The sequence below is a fragment of the Alligator mississippiensis genome, chromosome 2 (genome assembly GCF_030867095.1).
Source record: "Alligator mississippiensis isolate rAllMis1 chromosome 2, rAllMis1, whole genome shotgun sequence".
Classification (NCBI taxonomy): domain Eukaryota; kingdom Metazoa; phylum Chordata; order Crocodylia; family Alligatoridae; genus Alligator; species Alligator mississippiensis.
The window spans coordinates 93,593,318-93,609,333 of record NC_081825.1 but is presented as its reverse complement, the minus strand read 5'-3'; the positions used below and the strand labels follow the sequence as shown (position 1 = coordinate 93,609,333).

Below are 16,016 nucleotides of genomic sequence, written 5' to 3'. Positions count from 1 at the left end.
CATCTCTGTAAATTATTAACGTTGCCATTGACACTAATGGTGGAATATTTTCAAGCACTAAACTCTTTCTTGGGACAACATTTCAAAGGATCCATTGTGTATGCCCAATATCACCAGCAAGTGTGTGCTTCTGAAATGACTTTGTTTTCTGCCGGGTTTGGATGATCCTTGACTTCCTCCCTTTCACTGGATCAATTTGAGTAAAAACTTATTAAGAGCTTGATCCTGCACCTTTGTAGCTGGTGGAGTTTTTTCATTGACTTGACAAAGGTCATTCTTGGATCTCATTCTTATGTGATTTCTTTGGTGGTTTTTTTTTTTTTTTTAGTGACTTTGCCCTCTCCCACTGCGGAACAGGTAGAACACTCCTTAGCATATCCTTTTCTTGATTGTGGTAGCCTGGTTGATTGTTATGCTTTTGGGAGGATTATGTACTTCAGAAGATTCTGGGTCTAAGTATTTGTTTTCCACGTTTACAAAAATGCAAAGTGAAAATGAAATGAGTGGCTCTTCACTGGACCATGTAGATAAACTGCTGCTTACATTTTGTACTAAAATTTATGTATAAATTGCTATACCAGTTCTGAGCAATGGAAAATAGGGTCCCATGAGTCTTTTTTGGTGGTCAGTTTGGACAAGAACAGAGCATCTGTCTACTGGAGTTTTCAAAGTTTTGCACATAAACCAAATGAGGAATGCATCACACCCTTCTTTTGTTTCTGGAAATGCAAAGGTGACATGAATCATAAATCATGTTGCTGTTCTTTTTCTGTTGGACTTGGAAATTGTTTTCAAAGAAAAGCACATATTAAAGTTAAAAGTTTGCTACTGTAATGCTGCTAACTCACTAAGAAATCAACCACAGCTGTGTCTTTGGACTTGCCAGAGATTGTTGCTCTTGGCTCATTCCCAGTTAGAAAATCACCACATATTTAATGCTGCTAATATTTCTAGATACTAGAATTTGCATAAAATTGCTAAATTATCATTAACAGAAAGCAGTCCTTACCAATAGAGCTGGTGAACAATAGAAACAACAGAACAGTTCAAGGGAGGTGCTGTTCTTTTAATTTTTCTTTCTAGCTCTTTCCATGATCTTCAGAAATTCAGTAAAGGCCAACTGAAGGCCTGAGGGTACAACCTGGCTCTTCATCTGGGGAAAAGACAGACCTTAACAGTATGCATTGGGGTGGCTGAAGGAAAATGAGAAAAGCTTAAACTGATATAATAAAGGGAAAGCGAGAGAAGTGTAAGCTGACATACAATGGGAAATATAGGAAGTTTTGAAATCGACCAAAGTGATCAAAATGAAACGAAGACAAGAAATGGTCTTGGAATGAAGATGTGCCAAAAAAAAATTTAAAAAACCAGATTGTGACTACTAGATTGTGTAAGATATCCAGAGGTATTCATATTGGTTAAGTACAGACGCTCAAAAAACTCCTGGTGGAAGTGTTCTATCACGTTTTACTTAAAGCGCTATAAGTTAGATAAGTAAAGTGTCATACTTTGCCTGTATTATTTAGGTGAGTCCTGTGGAATTTTGCATTAAAAGGGATTTCTTTTTTTTTATAGCTTTCACAGTAAAAGTGGGAGTAAAAGTTTTGTACTGAGCCTTAATTACAGTGAAATATGGAAGAGATTTTTTCCTAGTTTATTTGAATATTAATTAGCTTCTTAAACATGGAGCTCAAAAACCTATTTTATCTAACAACAAACATACTGTGTATTACAAACATATTATTTTAAAATGTAAGTTACTGATTTGTGTATCCAGTGCATACAATGTAATTATCTCTAATGCAAATATTTTTTGTTCTGTTTCTTTATAGGAAGGAGGCTCAGCTGGATGAAGAAGGACAGTTTCTAGTCAGAATAATTTATGATGATTCTAAAACATATGATCTGGTTGCAGCAGCAAGCAAGGTCCTTAGTGAGTAACATATATTTTGAAATTATACCTAATTTCAAAGGCTGATGTCTTTGTAGCATGGTCACTAGTTTATTGATCCTTTTTAATGCGTTAATTTAACTATAGGTTATGTACATGTATATAAGATTAATAAAAATACCAAATTGTGAAATAAGATGATGAGATTCTAGATAGAGGAAGCATAAGGATGGCTATGATGAGAGAAAAAAAGATTTGCTCAGAAAAGAGGAACTTTGTATTTCATGTTTATTTAAAATTAGTTTATGCCTTTTATTTCTTGAGGACAAATTTTGTGCTCCTTAAACACTTCAGATTACCAGCTCCTTAAATTGAAATAATCTATTTTATCTGCAGAACATGAACACTGTTACATAAGTGACCATTTCCCACTGTTTCCCCACCCTGCCCACTTCTCCGGGTAGCTCAGTCTTTAGAACCATTCAGTCATTGACCTCCCTGCTGAGACTACTAAACGGGGTGCTTAGATATGGTATTGATTTTTTTGTGATGCCTCACCTCATTTCACATGGAGTCCATTGACTTTCATTTACGAAAGCTCTAAGCTGGAATTAGAAAAGGAGAATTATTCCTATCACATTTATTTTACTTGAAGTTATTTTAACCCAGCAGTCCCATGTAAGCCCATGACTTTTGCAGAAGTTGGGTTGCTGCAGAGTGCATGACTTTAGCTTCACTTACAGTGTTGTAAATGAGGAGTAACTTCATTGAGGTAAATGAATCTGGGTCTGTAGTTTCTTTCACCTTTGTGTAGTGATCTATATCTGCACAAAACGGTCATATATGGAAATACAAAGTGGAAAATGTGACTTAAGAGTGGCCTGATGAACACTCGGTGCTAGGCATTCACCTGATTGTTGAGTCTTACCTTACACCCCATGTTCTTTTGGCTTCCTGAGTCTAGGCAGAGTTTATATACTGTCCTACATGTGAATTAAAGATAGTGGTTTGCAGAGAACAAGCAATTCATATTGACATGAGTCCATTTCTCTTTATTTCAAATAGACCTAAATGCTGGGGAAATCCTTCAGATGTTTGGAAAAATGTTTTTTGTGTTCTGTCAGGAATCTGGTTATGACACAATTCTTCGCGTCTTGGGCTCAAATGTCAGAGAATTTTTGCAGGTAAGAATTTTATGCCAAATAATTTAAAACATAGTTCTAGAAATCTGTACCCTACATCTGTTTCCTGTTGTAAATAGGGTTCAGAACTGAAGTTTAGGAAACCTGGTTTCTGTTCTGAGCCTTGCAGGTGACCCATTTTATGTCTGTAGGCAAACCAGCCTCCTTGCTATTTCCTTTCTGTAGGACTTCATTACTCAAGAAAACTGGCTATATGTCACTGTTTCAAATGCATTCTCATAAAATCTTTAATTATGTGGAGAAAATAGCATGTAACCATGTCTTTCATTGCGTAGGACAGAGAAACTTTGTTCAAGGAGAACCCAGTAGTGCCATCAAGAAGCCCTCTCTGCCTGCCTGCTCCCATTCTCCCTGCCATGCCAGTTTTTAGAAGTGAGCCAGTGTACCTGTATGAGAATATTCTTGAATGTGTTTTTCCTCAATGCTGCTCTTAGATACTGTCTTGGGCACACTTACTGTTGCATGCTTACAGATAGTCTAAGGCATTTACACAGCCTTATTTCCAGATGTGGTGCATGTGAAACAAGTGGATAGGGCATGCTTTGTGGTGATGCTCCTGTGCTTGGCACAGAGGTGTTGTAGACAACCTTAAAGGGCAAAATTTAAGGTTGTACTGTTAATCGGAAACCACACTTCATTTCTGTTGGGAAAGGAACCATCAGACTCACCTACATTTTCTGTTGGTGTTAATGAATGCAGCTTCATAATTTATACTAGAAGAAACTCCCGGTATGTTTTTTTTTTTTCTCCAGAGCTCCCTTTAATCAAATACCATAGGTACTTTTTATTTCTATGTGAATAATACATAGCTGTTATTTCTCTGTTGTAAGGTATGAGAATCATAGAAAAGTAGGGTGTCAAAGATCTCAGGAGGACACCTCCAACCTCCTGTTCAAGGCAAAATCATTCCTGTCTAAACCATCCCAGTCAAGTGTTTGTCTAACCTGCTTAAAAAAATTCTAAGCATGGAGAGTTCACAAGCTCCCTGGACAGCCTGTATCTCACCTCTATGCCATCCAAAAGATGATAGCCAGTAGCTCTGAAATTACCTCAGCCAGTTCCTTTAGTAATCCAGTGCATCCCATCTCACCCTCCTGTTTTGAAGCCATCTAGGTTCTCAAAGGAGTACCCAACCTGTGTTTCCACTACTTTAGGTTGCCTGTCCTTGCTGAAGCTACACTTGTCATTGGGTAGCTGACTCGATTCATCAAGACTGAAGTAAAAAGGCATCACATACTTTAGCCTTTTCTGTATCATCCATTACTAGATTGCCTTTTGCATTCAGTAAGGAACTTACATTTTCTTTGTTCTGCCTCTTATGTCTGACGTACTCGTAGAATTCTTTTCTGTGGCCTTTTACATCCCTTTTTAGCTGCATCTCAGATCATGCTTCCTTATTTTCCTTGACCTTCCTGATTTTCTGATTTTCTCTCTGCATGCCCATGTGATACTTATATACTCTTCCCTAGTAACATCTTCAAATTAAGGCACTTGGTCTTTGTCCATATGCAGAGAGGGGGACATGCATAAAAGATGATTTTCCACCACTTTGGTGCTTCCCTGGCCTTTAGGATAGTGTTGATTTTGCTGCTATTTTTGTTGAAATATGAAATAATGAAACATTAATGTAAAAGGAATCTATCCATTTCTGTCAGAATTGACTTGTGTGTGGGAAGCGTAATGAATTTTTTTTATCACCAGAAAATTACGTCTGAAAATGGTTTGGATTTAAAATGTCAGATTTTGGCTAGGTACAGAGATTCAAAAAGCCTAAGGTGGAATGAATCTAAGTTGCACAGTTTTCTTTAAATGTTGTAGTTTAGATCAGTAGCAAAGAACATGCATTCGCCCTTTGGTGGTGAGGCAAATCTTAGATTGTGTTTCGCCATTGTTAAACCAGTCTGTGTGTCTGACTTCTGTTCTGTTATGGGCATAGATGGGTTTTGGGTACTGAACTTCTGTTCTGTTAAAGGTATAACCAGTTTCCAATCACTTATACTGGTAAAAGTGTAATGTCTAGGAACTTGCGATTAGGCAGATATTGTGGAAACAACTGGTAAATCCACAACTGTCCGCAAAATCAACTTTAAAAAAAAAAAAAACTTGATAAAAACAAAATGTTGACTGCCCAGTGGGAACCGGTGGCCCTCATTACCTGGTAGCCTGCTTGGGAGGGGAAGGCACTGGCTGACAGGGCTGCATGAAGGGCAGCCAGCAGCAAAGATGTTAGCCATCCCTCTTATACCTACTCCATCCTGCTGCTTTAGCAATCAGGGGTAAAGGGTGGGCCCACCAGGAAATGCCCATGAAATTGGCTCTTCATGCCACAACCTTTCCATGAAAATTATTTTGGCTGCGAATTAAATAGGTCCCTAGTAGTGTCTATACCTTGGTTTTGAATGTACAGAGAACATAATGAGAAACATGTATCATAGAAAATTAGGGTTGGAAGGAATCTCAGGAGTTCATCTCTAGTCCAATGCCCTGCTCAAAGCAGGACCATCCCCAACTAGATCTTCCCAGCCAAAGCTTTGTCTAGCTTGTTCTTAAAAACCTCTAAGGATGCAGATTCTGCAACCCTCTGGGTAGCCTGTTCCAGTGTTTTACCACCCTCTTCATGAGTTTTTCCTAGTATCTAACATAAACTTTCCTTGTTGCAACTTGAGACCCCTACTTCTTGTTCTGGCACCCCTGAGAACAGTCTAGCTTCATCCTCTTTGTAATCATCCTTCAGGTAGTTGAAAGCTGCTATTAAATCCCCTCTCAGTCTCTTCTTTCCAGACTAAATAAGCTCAGTTCCCTCAGCCTCTCCTCAGAAGTCACATGCTCCATCCCCCATAACCATTTTTCCTGCCCTTGGCTGGACTCTCTTCAATTTATCCACATTCTTTTTGTAGTGGAGGACCAAAACTGGACACAGTACTCCAGATGTGGCCTCACCAGTGCTGAATAGAGGGGAAGAATCACTTCCCTCGGTCTGCTGGCAGTGCTCCTACTAATGCAGTCCAGTGTGGTGTTAGCCTTCTTCACAACAAGGGCACGCTGCTGGCTCATCTTCAGTTTTATTGTCCACTGTAACCCCCATGTCCTTCTCATAGTTTCATAGTTGGTAGGGTTGGAAGGGACCTGAGCAGATCATCAAGTCCATCCCCCTGCCATGGGTGTTTGTCTAGCCTCCTTTTGAAGACCCCCAGAGTAGGAGTGAGGACCACTTCCCTTGGAAGTTGGTTCCAGATCCTAACCGCCCTGACTGTGAAGTAGAGTTGCTGCTTAGCCAGATGATCCCAAGCTTGTACACCTCGGTGCATGGGATTATTCTGTCCTAAGTGCAGGACTTTCTTCATGAGATTTCTTTTGGTCCAGTCCTCCAATTTGTTGAGGTTTCTCTGAATCCTAGCCCTACCCTCCAGCATATCAGCTATTCCCCAGCTTGATGTCATTTGCTGACTTGCTGAGGGTGCACTTCATGCCATCTTCCAGGTGGCTGATAAAGATATTGAATAAAACTGGCCCTAGGGCTGACCCCTGGGGCACTCGACTTGATCCCGACTCCCAAGTAGACATTGAGCCATTGATTACTACTCTCTGAGCCTGATGATTTAGCCAGTTTTCTATCTACCTTATAGTCCATTCATCCAACCAGTACTTCCTTAGCTTGCCTGCAAGAATGTTGTCGGAGGTCGTATCAAAAGCTTTGCTAAAGTCAAGGTATGTCATGCCCGCTGCTCTTCCAACATCGGCAGAACCAGTCATCTCATTGTAGAAGGCAATCAGGTTGGTCATCCATGCTGACTGTTCCTAATCGCCGCCTTCTCCTCGCTCAGAAATGGATTCCTTGATGATCTGCTCCTTGATGGATATATAATTTTTTTTTTCCAGGGACTGAGATAAGACTGACTGGTCTGTAGTTCCCTGGATCCTCCTTTTTCCCTTTCTTAAATATGGGCACTATATTTGCCCTTTTCCAATCATCTGGGACCTTTCCTAATCACCATGAGTTTTCAAAGGTAATGGCCATTGGCTCTGTAGTCATATTGGCCGACTCCTTCATCACATTCGGCCCCATGGACTTGTACACATCCAACTTTTCAAATGGTCCCTAACCTGTTCTTTTGCCACTGTTGGCTGCTCACCTCCTTCCCAAACAGTTGTGCCAGATGCAGTAGTCTGGGAGCTGACTGAGGTAAAAAAGACATGGAGTTACTTCAGCCTTTTCTGTGTTGTCTGTCACTAGGTTGCCTCCCCCATTCAGTAAGGGACCGACCACTCTGCCTGACCTTTCTTTTGTTGCTGACATACTTCACATCCCTTGCTACCTGCAAGTCCACTTTTGCTTTGGCCTTCCTGATGTCATCCCTGCTTGCCTGAGCAGTACTCTTATAGTCCTCTGTAGTAATTTGTATAATCTTCCACTTCTTGTAAACTTCGTCTTTGTATTTTGCCTCACTGAAGAGCTCCCTGCTAAGCCGAGCTGGTCTTCTGCCATACTTGCTATTCTTCCTGCACATTGGGATGGTTCATTCCTGCGTCCTCAGTAAGGTTTCTTTAAAATACAACCAGCTCTCCTGGACTCCTCTCTCCAATCAGACTGGCCTCCCAGAGAATTCTTCCCATTAGTTCCCTGAGTGAGTTGCCATCTGCTTTTCTGAAGTCGAGGGTCCTTACTCTGATGCTCTCCTTCCTTTCTTTCCTCAACTCAGGATCCTGAACTTGGTCATCTTGTGGTCTCTGCTGTCCAAGTTGCCATCCACTACTACATTCCCCACCAATTCTTCCCTGTTTGTGAGCAGCAGGTCAAGAAGAGCACAGTCCCTAATTGGCCTCTCCAGCATTTGCACCAGGAAGTTGTCCCCAACACTTTCTGAAAACTTCCTGGATTGCCTGTGCACTGCTGTATTGTCATCCCAGTAGATGTAAGGGTGAGCCAGGGTCTGTGATTGGGAAACTTCCTTTAGCTGTTTGAGGAAAGTCTCATCCACCTCATCCTCCTGGTCTGGTAGTCTATAGCAGACACCCATCACAACATCATCCTTGTTGCTCTTCCCCGACCCTAATCCAGAGACTTTCAAGAGGCCTGTCTGCAGTTTCATACTGGAGCTCTGAGCAATCATGTAGCTCTTTTACATACAGCGTAACTCCTCCTCCTCTTCTCCCCTGCCTGTCCTTCCTGAGCAGTTTATACCCATCCATGGCAGTACTCCAGTCATGCGAGCTATCCCACTACATTTGTGTTATTCCAGTTGCATCATAGTTCCTTGACTGGTATGAGGACTTCCATTTTTTTTTCTGCTTGTTTCCCAAGCTCTGTGCATTTGTGAGGTTGCTAGCTGATTTTTCCCTACTTTCTCAGGAAGAATGAGAAGGCCTCCCCTGTTGCCCACTCCTGCTTGTGCTTCCTCTAGGTCACCCACTTCCCCAGTTACTTCAGGGCTTTGGTGGTCTCTATCCCCTGGTGAACCTAGTTTAAAGTCCTCTTCACTAGGTTAGCTTGCCTGTATCTGATAGTGTACTCTATTATGCTTTAAAACTGGCTTTTTTAACACAGTTGGGGAGACTTCCAGTGTCATCCATTTGTTATCTATGTAAAAGATGGCAATGAACAGTGGTGGGCATATTTTGCTGTTTATTTTCCTGTGTGCAGCCTGCTGCATAATCAGATATACTGCTGTTCGGCATTAATTGACTGAGCAAATTCTTAGCTTGATAGGAACAGACCAAACTAAAATTCATAGCTGACCCGTTCTCAGTTTGGGAACAGAGTATACTCACTCCAATTCCACTTTTTAATTGATTCCTAGATGAGGACATTGAAAGTAAGTTGTATTACAGGAAAGTCTCCTAAAATAGTGACTGATATTCTTACTACAAAACTTTAGATTAGCTTTGTTTCAGCCTCATTTTGAACAGATGACATTGGTCATTATGCACTATTGTAAATGCAAACGGATTATTTCAAAGTTTTTTGCACTGACAAAATGAGGTTGATTGTTTTTTAAAATTGCAGTTATGAGACACATCTATGGTTTATTGTTCCTAATGTCACAGTAGTGGATGATAGTGACTCATTTTGCATGTTAGAAAAGTCTTCATAAGCTCCAGTGCAGATCAGGACTTGCTCTGGGCTCTGTGTGAATCCATATCATGAATGCTAATAAAACCATCACAGTATCTATATAAAAAATCAGATACTGCAAGCCCATGATGCAACAAATAAGTGAGAGCCTTTTGTTTTTTCCAGACTGTGGAAGTAATCCTCTTATATTCTTTGGAATACCCTTCAAGAAGTTTCTTTGTTGATAGGGAAATATGTTTAAATTATACATGACAGCAGCACTCAGTTAAAGCAACTACAAAGAGGCAATACAATTACATTTATTATTTAGGCTTTTGAGAAAGTATTCTCTCTCTCATTGAAAGACACAGGCCTGAAAAAAATCACTGGTAGTCTTAGCTGAAAGATAGTGTGCCAAAGAGAGGCAGCATGAAGGCACTGCAACCTGAGAAATCCCAAGTGTGCTGTTATGCTAAAAATGGTCAAAAGAAAATCAATCAAACACATAAGTAGTGGTTAATACCAGATCCTGCAGGGAATAATTTACTTGTCTATTTAATTAGAAAAACAGTCCTGCACAGTAAATCCTCCCTACCCACTTTGCTTCCAAACGTATCCAAATAAAGGATAATAACACATGAATACCTGAACAGCACAGCTCTGAGTTTTAAGATCAGTTGCCTCAGATAGCTTTTTAGCATGTTCATTTTATGACTATTCTCTCTTGTAGGATTCGTTTATCAAAAAAATGGGGGTGAAAGGTTCATCAAGGAACTGGGAATGGTATTTGAAGTTGTGGGTTCTCCTTGTTACAAGACTTAGCATAAACTAGAACAGCCAAAGAGCCAGTGACTGGGGGAGAAAGTCTAATCTATTATTATTTTTCTTTGTGAAGCTCTTAGGGTTCCCAGCCAACAATCAAGGCACCTTTTGTGTTATACCCAGTACACACACACAAACACAAATATTTTGTCTTAAAGTCTTTGTTTATGTTCAATAAACACCATGTGACCAACCAACAGGTCCAGCAGCGGAAGAGAAGATGATAAAAACAAAGTCATCATGCTTAATACAATAAGCAGTAATCGCAGACCACCAGCTACCTCACCCAGAGTAATTAACTGGCTGTGCAAATCATAAATTAGCACTTGGAATTTTGACTAAAGAGAACACACACAACCTGTACAAAATATTTTCCAAAAGAACTGCAAAGCTTAATTTAAAATTTAATATAACTTATAATACTGTATTGGGCCAGTTTCTGAAATGTGTGCTTGTGTTAGGAATGCACAAGGCAAACAGCCCATCAGTCAGGAGAGAGATTCCTGGTGCCAGAAGGAGAACACAAAAGAAAAGCCTGACTGGTCCTGGGAGGTAGACACTGCCCTGGAAGTGTAAGGGTCCTTGTTTCCAAAGCTTTTTATGAATTATGCATTAAATAATCTTTGGAAAAACTGCATAAATAGCATTGGGAGCAGAGAATAGGGTTCTTCATCTGGTACTTTACTTGTTTGAGGCCTTCTAAAAGGCCTGTAATACATACCCATATTGTAGTATTTGGAAAGCTTTGTCCTGATAGCCTGTAACAGGGAGCCAGAAGATTCCTGTTACTTTAAGAGGAAACATTAGCGGACTGTTCTGGATCAAGGAGGGCTGACAGCAAGGAAGCAAGCTAGCTGCTAATGAGCTGGCTGCCAGCAAGCAGATAGACTGCTAGATACAGGTGGAGGTCAACTCCAGGAGGGTAACTCACCCAAGGAGTGGAGACAGAGCAACAAACTGTGCCAAGGCAGACAAGGAGGCAGCCTCTGATTTAAAGAGCTCTGGAAAGCTGGGCTAAACCTTAACAGGGAGAGTACCCGAGTCATCATCAGGCACAGAAGGGGGACACCTGTGATTCTGCAGAGCCATGTGACAAGGAGGGATAGGACTCAGGCAGCATATGAGCTTAGGTCTTGAGCTTTGGGATCAGCCTAGCCCTGCATACTGCCAGGGAAGGAACTTTGCCCTGTGGTGACCCTGGCTGAGACTGCTGGAGACCCCGTTACAATGCAGACTAAAAGTAAGGAACTGAAGGCCTTACTGAGAGCCAAACTGTTATGCATCCAGGGGGCTTCTAGTTCTAGTTTTAGCTTGAGGCCTTACCTTTTTCATTATAGTTTACACCCATGGTTTGGGTTGTCCCGTCAGGGAAGGTTGGAGGTCCCAATTGTGCCGGAGGGGCACCCAGCAGTGGTTGAGCCCCTGCCAGGGGTTGGGCTCAAACTGCAGGTAGGCAGTGGCCAAGAAGGCCAAAGCTGAGTGCTGGTGGTGGCATGAAGCCAAGAGATCTAAGGCTTAGTGCCCAAGCAGGGTGGAGATTGGGCCGGAGAGCCCTTTGTCTGAGCAGGGTGGAGACGGGGGCCTGGGACCCTCATCTCTTGAGGGTCAAAATCGGAGCCGTAGCGGGTGGAACCAGGGTCTGGGGGCCCATAGTCTTGAAGAGTGGGACCAGAGCCTGAGGGGCGAGCCCAGGACCAGGGCCCATGTTTGTGAAGGATGAGATGAGGGATGGAACCTAAAAGCCAGGTCTGGTACAGTGGGCCTAGGCTAAGAAGGCTCAGTGAGAGGGAAAAGGAAGGCGACCATGCAGGCTGTGGCCCCAGCAAGGGAAAGTAGCTAAACAGTAGCACCAGTGAAGATGGGTGTGGCCATAGGGGAGGTTGGAGGCCACAAAATTAGACTGTAAGCCAATTACTGCTCTAATGCACAAATTGGCAGCAAGTGAGAGCTCATTGTGGGAGCCTGGGACAGGCTCCCTTTTCCAGTTTCGGTAATTACATCAAGATGTGGCAGGAAAAAGGGAAGAGAAGGATACCCAGAGCATCAGCGCACCAGGGAGTGTCATGGCCACTCCCATGGCCCAGATTTGCTACATATCCTTATTCATAATTTTGGCAAATGGCAGTACAGAATTATTGGCTAAAATGTATACAAAGATTGGAAGTAGGTATCAGAACTCAGGGCCCCCTCCAAAAGCAGTGCCCAAGTTGTTTGACCTAGAGTTAGGCTCTCACTTGTTTACTGTCATTCTGAAGTCTTTCCTTCTTTTCTTATTGCCTAGCCTTGGCAGTAGCTTTATGGTCAGGGCATTCTGCTGGGATATAAAAGATGTGGTCTTCCCCTGAGTTGAGGGGTACCTAGAATCCAGCCGTCTCATGTGCTATGCAAGTTATTTAAGCACTAGATGGTTGGAGGAAGCATTTATTTTACACTCAAGCTAGTGCTAAGACTCTTTATTGAGAGCTTCCATGGGCAAAATAGGATCACCAACCTGAGCCTAGTTACATGAACTTAGCCTTTGCTTGATCTAAGCTGGAGGTGTCAATGGCAAAACAGGACCTGGATCATTGTCTTTATTATCATGATAGGTAAAGTTCATTTGAAGTAATTGTATTGGAATTTGGCCTTAATTACTAATCTATATATTCGTTTAATAGAAAAGCAGTATTTGGCATACAGAGGCTGTTTCCATCATATTAAATACCAGCTCCTTTTGCGACCTATCCTATTTTACATATCTCCTTAAAAGACTTCTTCCAAGAAGGCTGCATATCAAGCTCCTGGGGAACACATGTTGGATCAGTAGCTCTGGACTGTTTTAAGGCATTCACGGTACACTTGCCTGTGGAGTTGGCCAGCTCCCATAGCCCTTTTTTTTACTCTCACACCTTCCTGGCCACTGTAGACATGGGCTCCACATATCAGAATGATCATACCTAGTCCCTGCAAAGATCAACAAGGTGTTGACTGCGTGTGTGCTCTTTTCCCTAGCATACTCACTAAGAGCTGGGCTGTACTCTCACAGGTTTAACCTCTGAAGTTTTAATTTTGGCGTTGGTGATATAGCAGCTTAGTATAAACATAAATTTGAGGCAAACTAAGAAAGTGAAGGAGGAAGTTCCAGGCTGAGTACATCCTACAGAATTCATTTGTGAGCAACTCATTTCCTCTGGAGGCTTCCCAAGAGAAAAGACAGCTGCTGGAACCTTTCATAGCCTATGAAAAAGCAAGTTCAGTCCATCTCCACAACTTTGAGGATCTACAGATGCTAAGTAAAGACATAGTGGTGATCCAACCTGCACGTTTAAAACATCTTCATTTTACCTTTCCTGGACCTGGCAAAAACACTAAATAAAACTTGATGTTGAAAAGTCTAAAGGAAAAAAATGTTCAGAGATGTGTCTCAATGTTGAAGGCCTGCTAAGTGAAGGATCTGCATAATCTTAAAAGATGGGTGTATGATTACGTAGGTTGGAAGATTTATTTAGCCAACCAGATTGCCCTTTTCGTCTAAGCTGTTACATGGCAAATGAAAAAAATGGAGCCATGGTAATGATTCTATAATTAAGGCTGTACCTAGCATTTTATTCTAAATCTGATTTTAATCTAACTTTCCCCTTTTAACCTCCTCATAAATCTGTGTTCCAATTTCTCAATTAAGATTTCTATCCAGAGAAGGGTTGCTTTTTTTGCCAAAGTTTTGGGTTAATTAGACAAGATATCTGGAACATATGGCAAGTTGGAAAAAATGAGAGGCTTTTTATTTTTTGGAAATGTCTAACATGTCTTATCTTAACCATGTCCTTTTTAAGACACTCTGCTTTGGATTTATGCAATTGTTCTCAATGACTGCATGTATTCTTAGCAGCTTTAGAGAAGTTTACTCAGTTAACTTGGAAGACTTACTATAACATTTGAAATTACAAACATTTTGTCAGATCCAGGAAACATTTTGTAGTCATTTTACTTAGTTTTCAAAATGTCAGCCTTCTTTTGAAACCAGTAAGGTCAATCTGTTTTTCAGATATAAACAAGTAAAGTTAGGTCCCTAAATCCATATACAAGCAGTTAACTTGGCAGTTATACCTTTTCTCTAACTAGGCAGGACAGGGTGGCACCCTGCCCTTCTTTCTGCCTGACTTCAGACCAAAACGGCTAACTACCTCTGTCAACTTCTCTCTAAGCAAGAGACTGCTGGCCTCCTCATTTTGGTGGGGAAAACAGAAGGAGAAAGATGGTGGTAAACCAGGCAAAGGGATACCATAGGCATTTCCAATCCACCGTGGATGAAAAATGTAAATATTATTGTAATTTCTGCTAACAGCACAGAAAAGGAACTCCCTTTTTTGAGTATTTTTTACTGGTATTGCTTTTGATGCCATTAATAGACAGAGTCATTCTCCATGGTGGTTACTAATGGTAACACTACCTAGTGTTGCGAGTCAGCATGCAAGCACCTGAAAGCTCTGCTGTGGAGGGTCTTGGAAATGACTGATGAAACCTCCACAGGTGACTTCATACGGTTTGGGAAATGATAAGGCTAGACCAGCCAGGAATCAGTATGCTAAACTATTATTTGAATGACTTGTATTCTCACATTGACAATTTGCCATGTGCAAGAACCCTTTTCTCACGTGTGTGTTTGTTTTTTTTAAATTCTCTTTATAGAACTTGGATGCTCTGCACGACCATCTTGCCACTATTTACCCAGGTATGCGAGCCCCTTCCTTTAGGTGCACTGATGCAGAAAAAGGGAAAGGACTCATTCTGCATTATTATTCCGAGAGAGAAGGACTCCAGGATATTGTCATTGGGATCATCAAAACAGTAGCTCAGCAGATCCACGGTACAGAAATAGATATGAAGGTAAAACTTAATGGCTTATGCAGATTGAAAGTTAATGTCTTTCATATTATTGAAAGAGCTGTAAGGTATACAAGACGGTATTCCTTTATTCTCTCATCCTCTCCACAAAACTTATTCTGTCAGTGTTCTCAAAAAGCTCTCCAGGTCCACCTAACTCTCCATTAACCCAAAGACCTTTTGCTGTAATCGCCAGCTTTTCCTTGGTCTTACATCTATGATGGCTGCACAAAAAGGAAAGGGCATAAAAGCTCGCATCTTCCAACAATAGTAGGGTAGCTGTATGTGACAGTTTTCAGGCTGCTTTATGCCACTATAAAATGACCATAATGCACCACAGGTCTGGGCCAAGAAGTGAACAACATTATCATGTCCCGTTGAAACTGGATAGTAGATTTTAAATTCCTTACAGTGTAATTTAGCCAAGATATATGGGGAAAATGCACCTTTTTGTATAAGGTGTCATGAAATCTTTAATTAAAATAAGTGATTAGGAACATACTTTTACTTACTTTACTTGCTTATCTGATAGATTGCAACTATAAGAGTACAGTTCCTCCTTCTGACCACTATGGATCACTGGCCCAGTACTGATGAAAGAAATGTATATTGCTTTAAATTCAAAGATAATACTTTGTTCTACTTTGAGTCTAACTCAGGAGTGGGGAAAAATATAGCCTGTGGGCTGCATTTGGCTCGCCAACTGATTCTGTCCAGCCTGCATTGGGCCACTCGGCCCTGCCTGGCCTAGGCTCAGGGGCAGCCTGGGCCGTGGCACATGTGGCCGATCCCACCACACCCGGACACATGACTTGGCTTCTCGGCAGCCGCCCTGAGCGGCAGCTTGCTTTGCCCAGCTGCTGCTGCCAGTCCACCCCGAACCCACTGCTGGGGGCACCATGTGGATGAGTGTGTGGGGTTTCCGTGAAAACCAGCCCAGGACCCTTGTAGGCAGGGTATGCTCGGCTGGGCAGATGGAATGGGGCTGTGGGCGGTCAGGGCATGGCATCTGGGAGTGGGACAGGTGGGCAGGGCTGGGATCTCAGGGCAGTGACCGCGTGGGGCCAGAGCCCAGGGAAGCACTGCAGTCTGCTCCCCATGGATCCCTGTGACAACCACTGGTTCCACAGCCAGGGACTTGTAGGAAGTACATTGTGGCTCTGCTCTGGGCCCTGGCTCTACTTTC

The 16,016-nt window shown here is 41.9% G+C and overlaps 1 protein-coding gene across 3 annotated transcripts in view; it reads left to right on the top strand.

Annotated features, from left to right (window-relative positions):
• The window catches only part of GUCY1B1 (guanylate cyclase 1 soluble subunit beta 1), a 76,675-nt gene that overhangs the window by 23,972 nt on the left and 36,687 nt on the right, over positions 1 to 16,016 (top strand). For all 3 annotated transcript variants that reach the window (XM_006275774.3, XM_059721940.1, XM_059721941.1), the window contains exons 3-5: positions 1,833 to 1,933; positions 2,957 to 3,075; positions 14,636 to 14,833. In XM_006275774.3, coding sequence (XP_006275836.2) covers positions 1,833 to 1,933; positions 2,957 to 3,075; positions 14,636 to 14,833 — 418 coding nt within the window. The remainder of the gene's footprint in view (positions 1 to 1,832; positions 1,934 to 2,956; positions 3,076 to 14,635; positions 14,834 to 16,016) is intronic.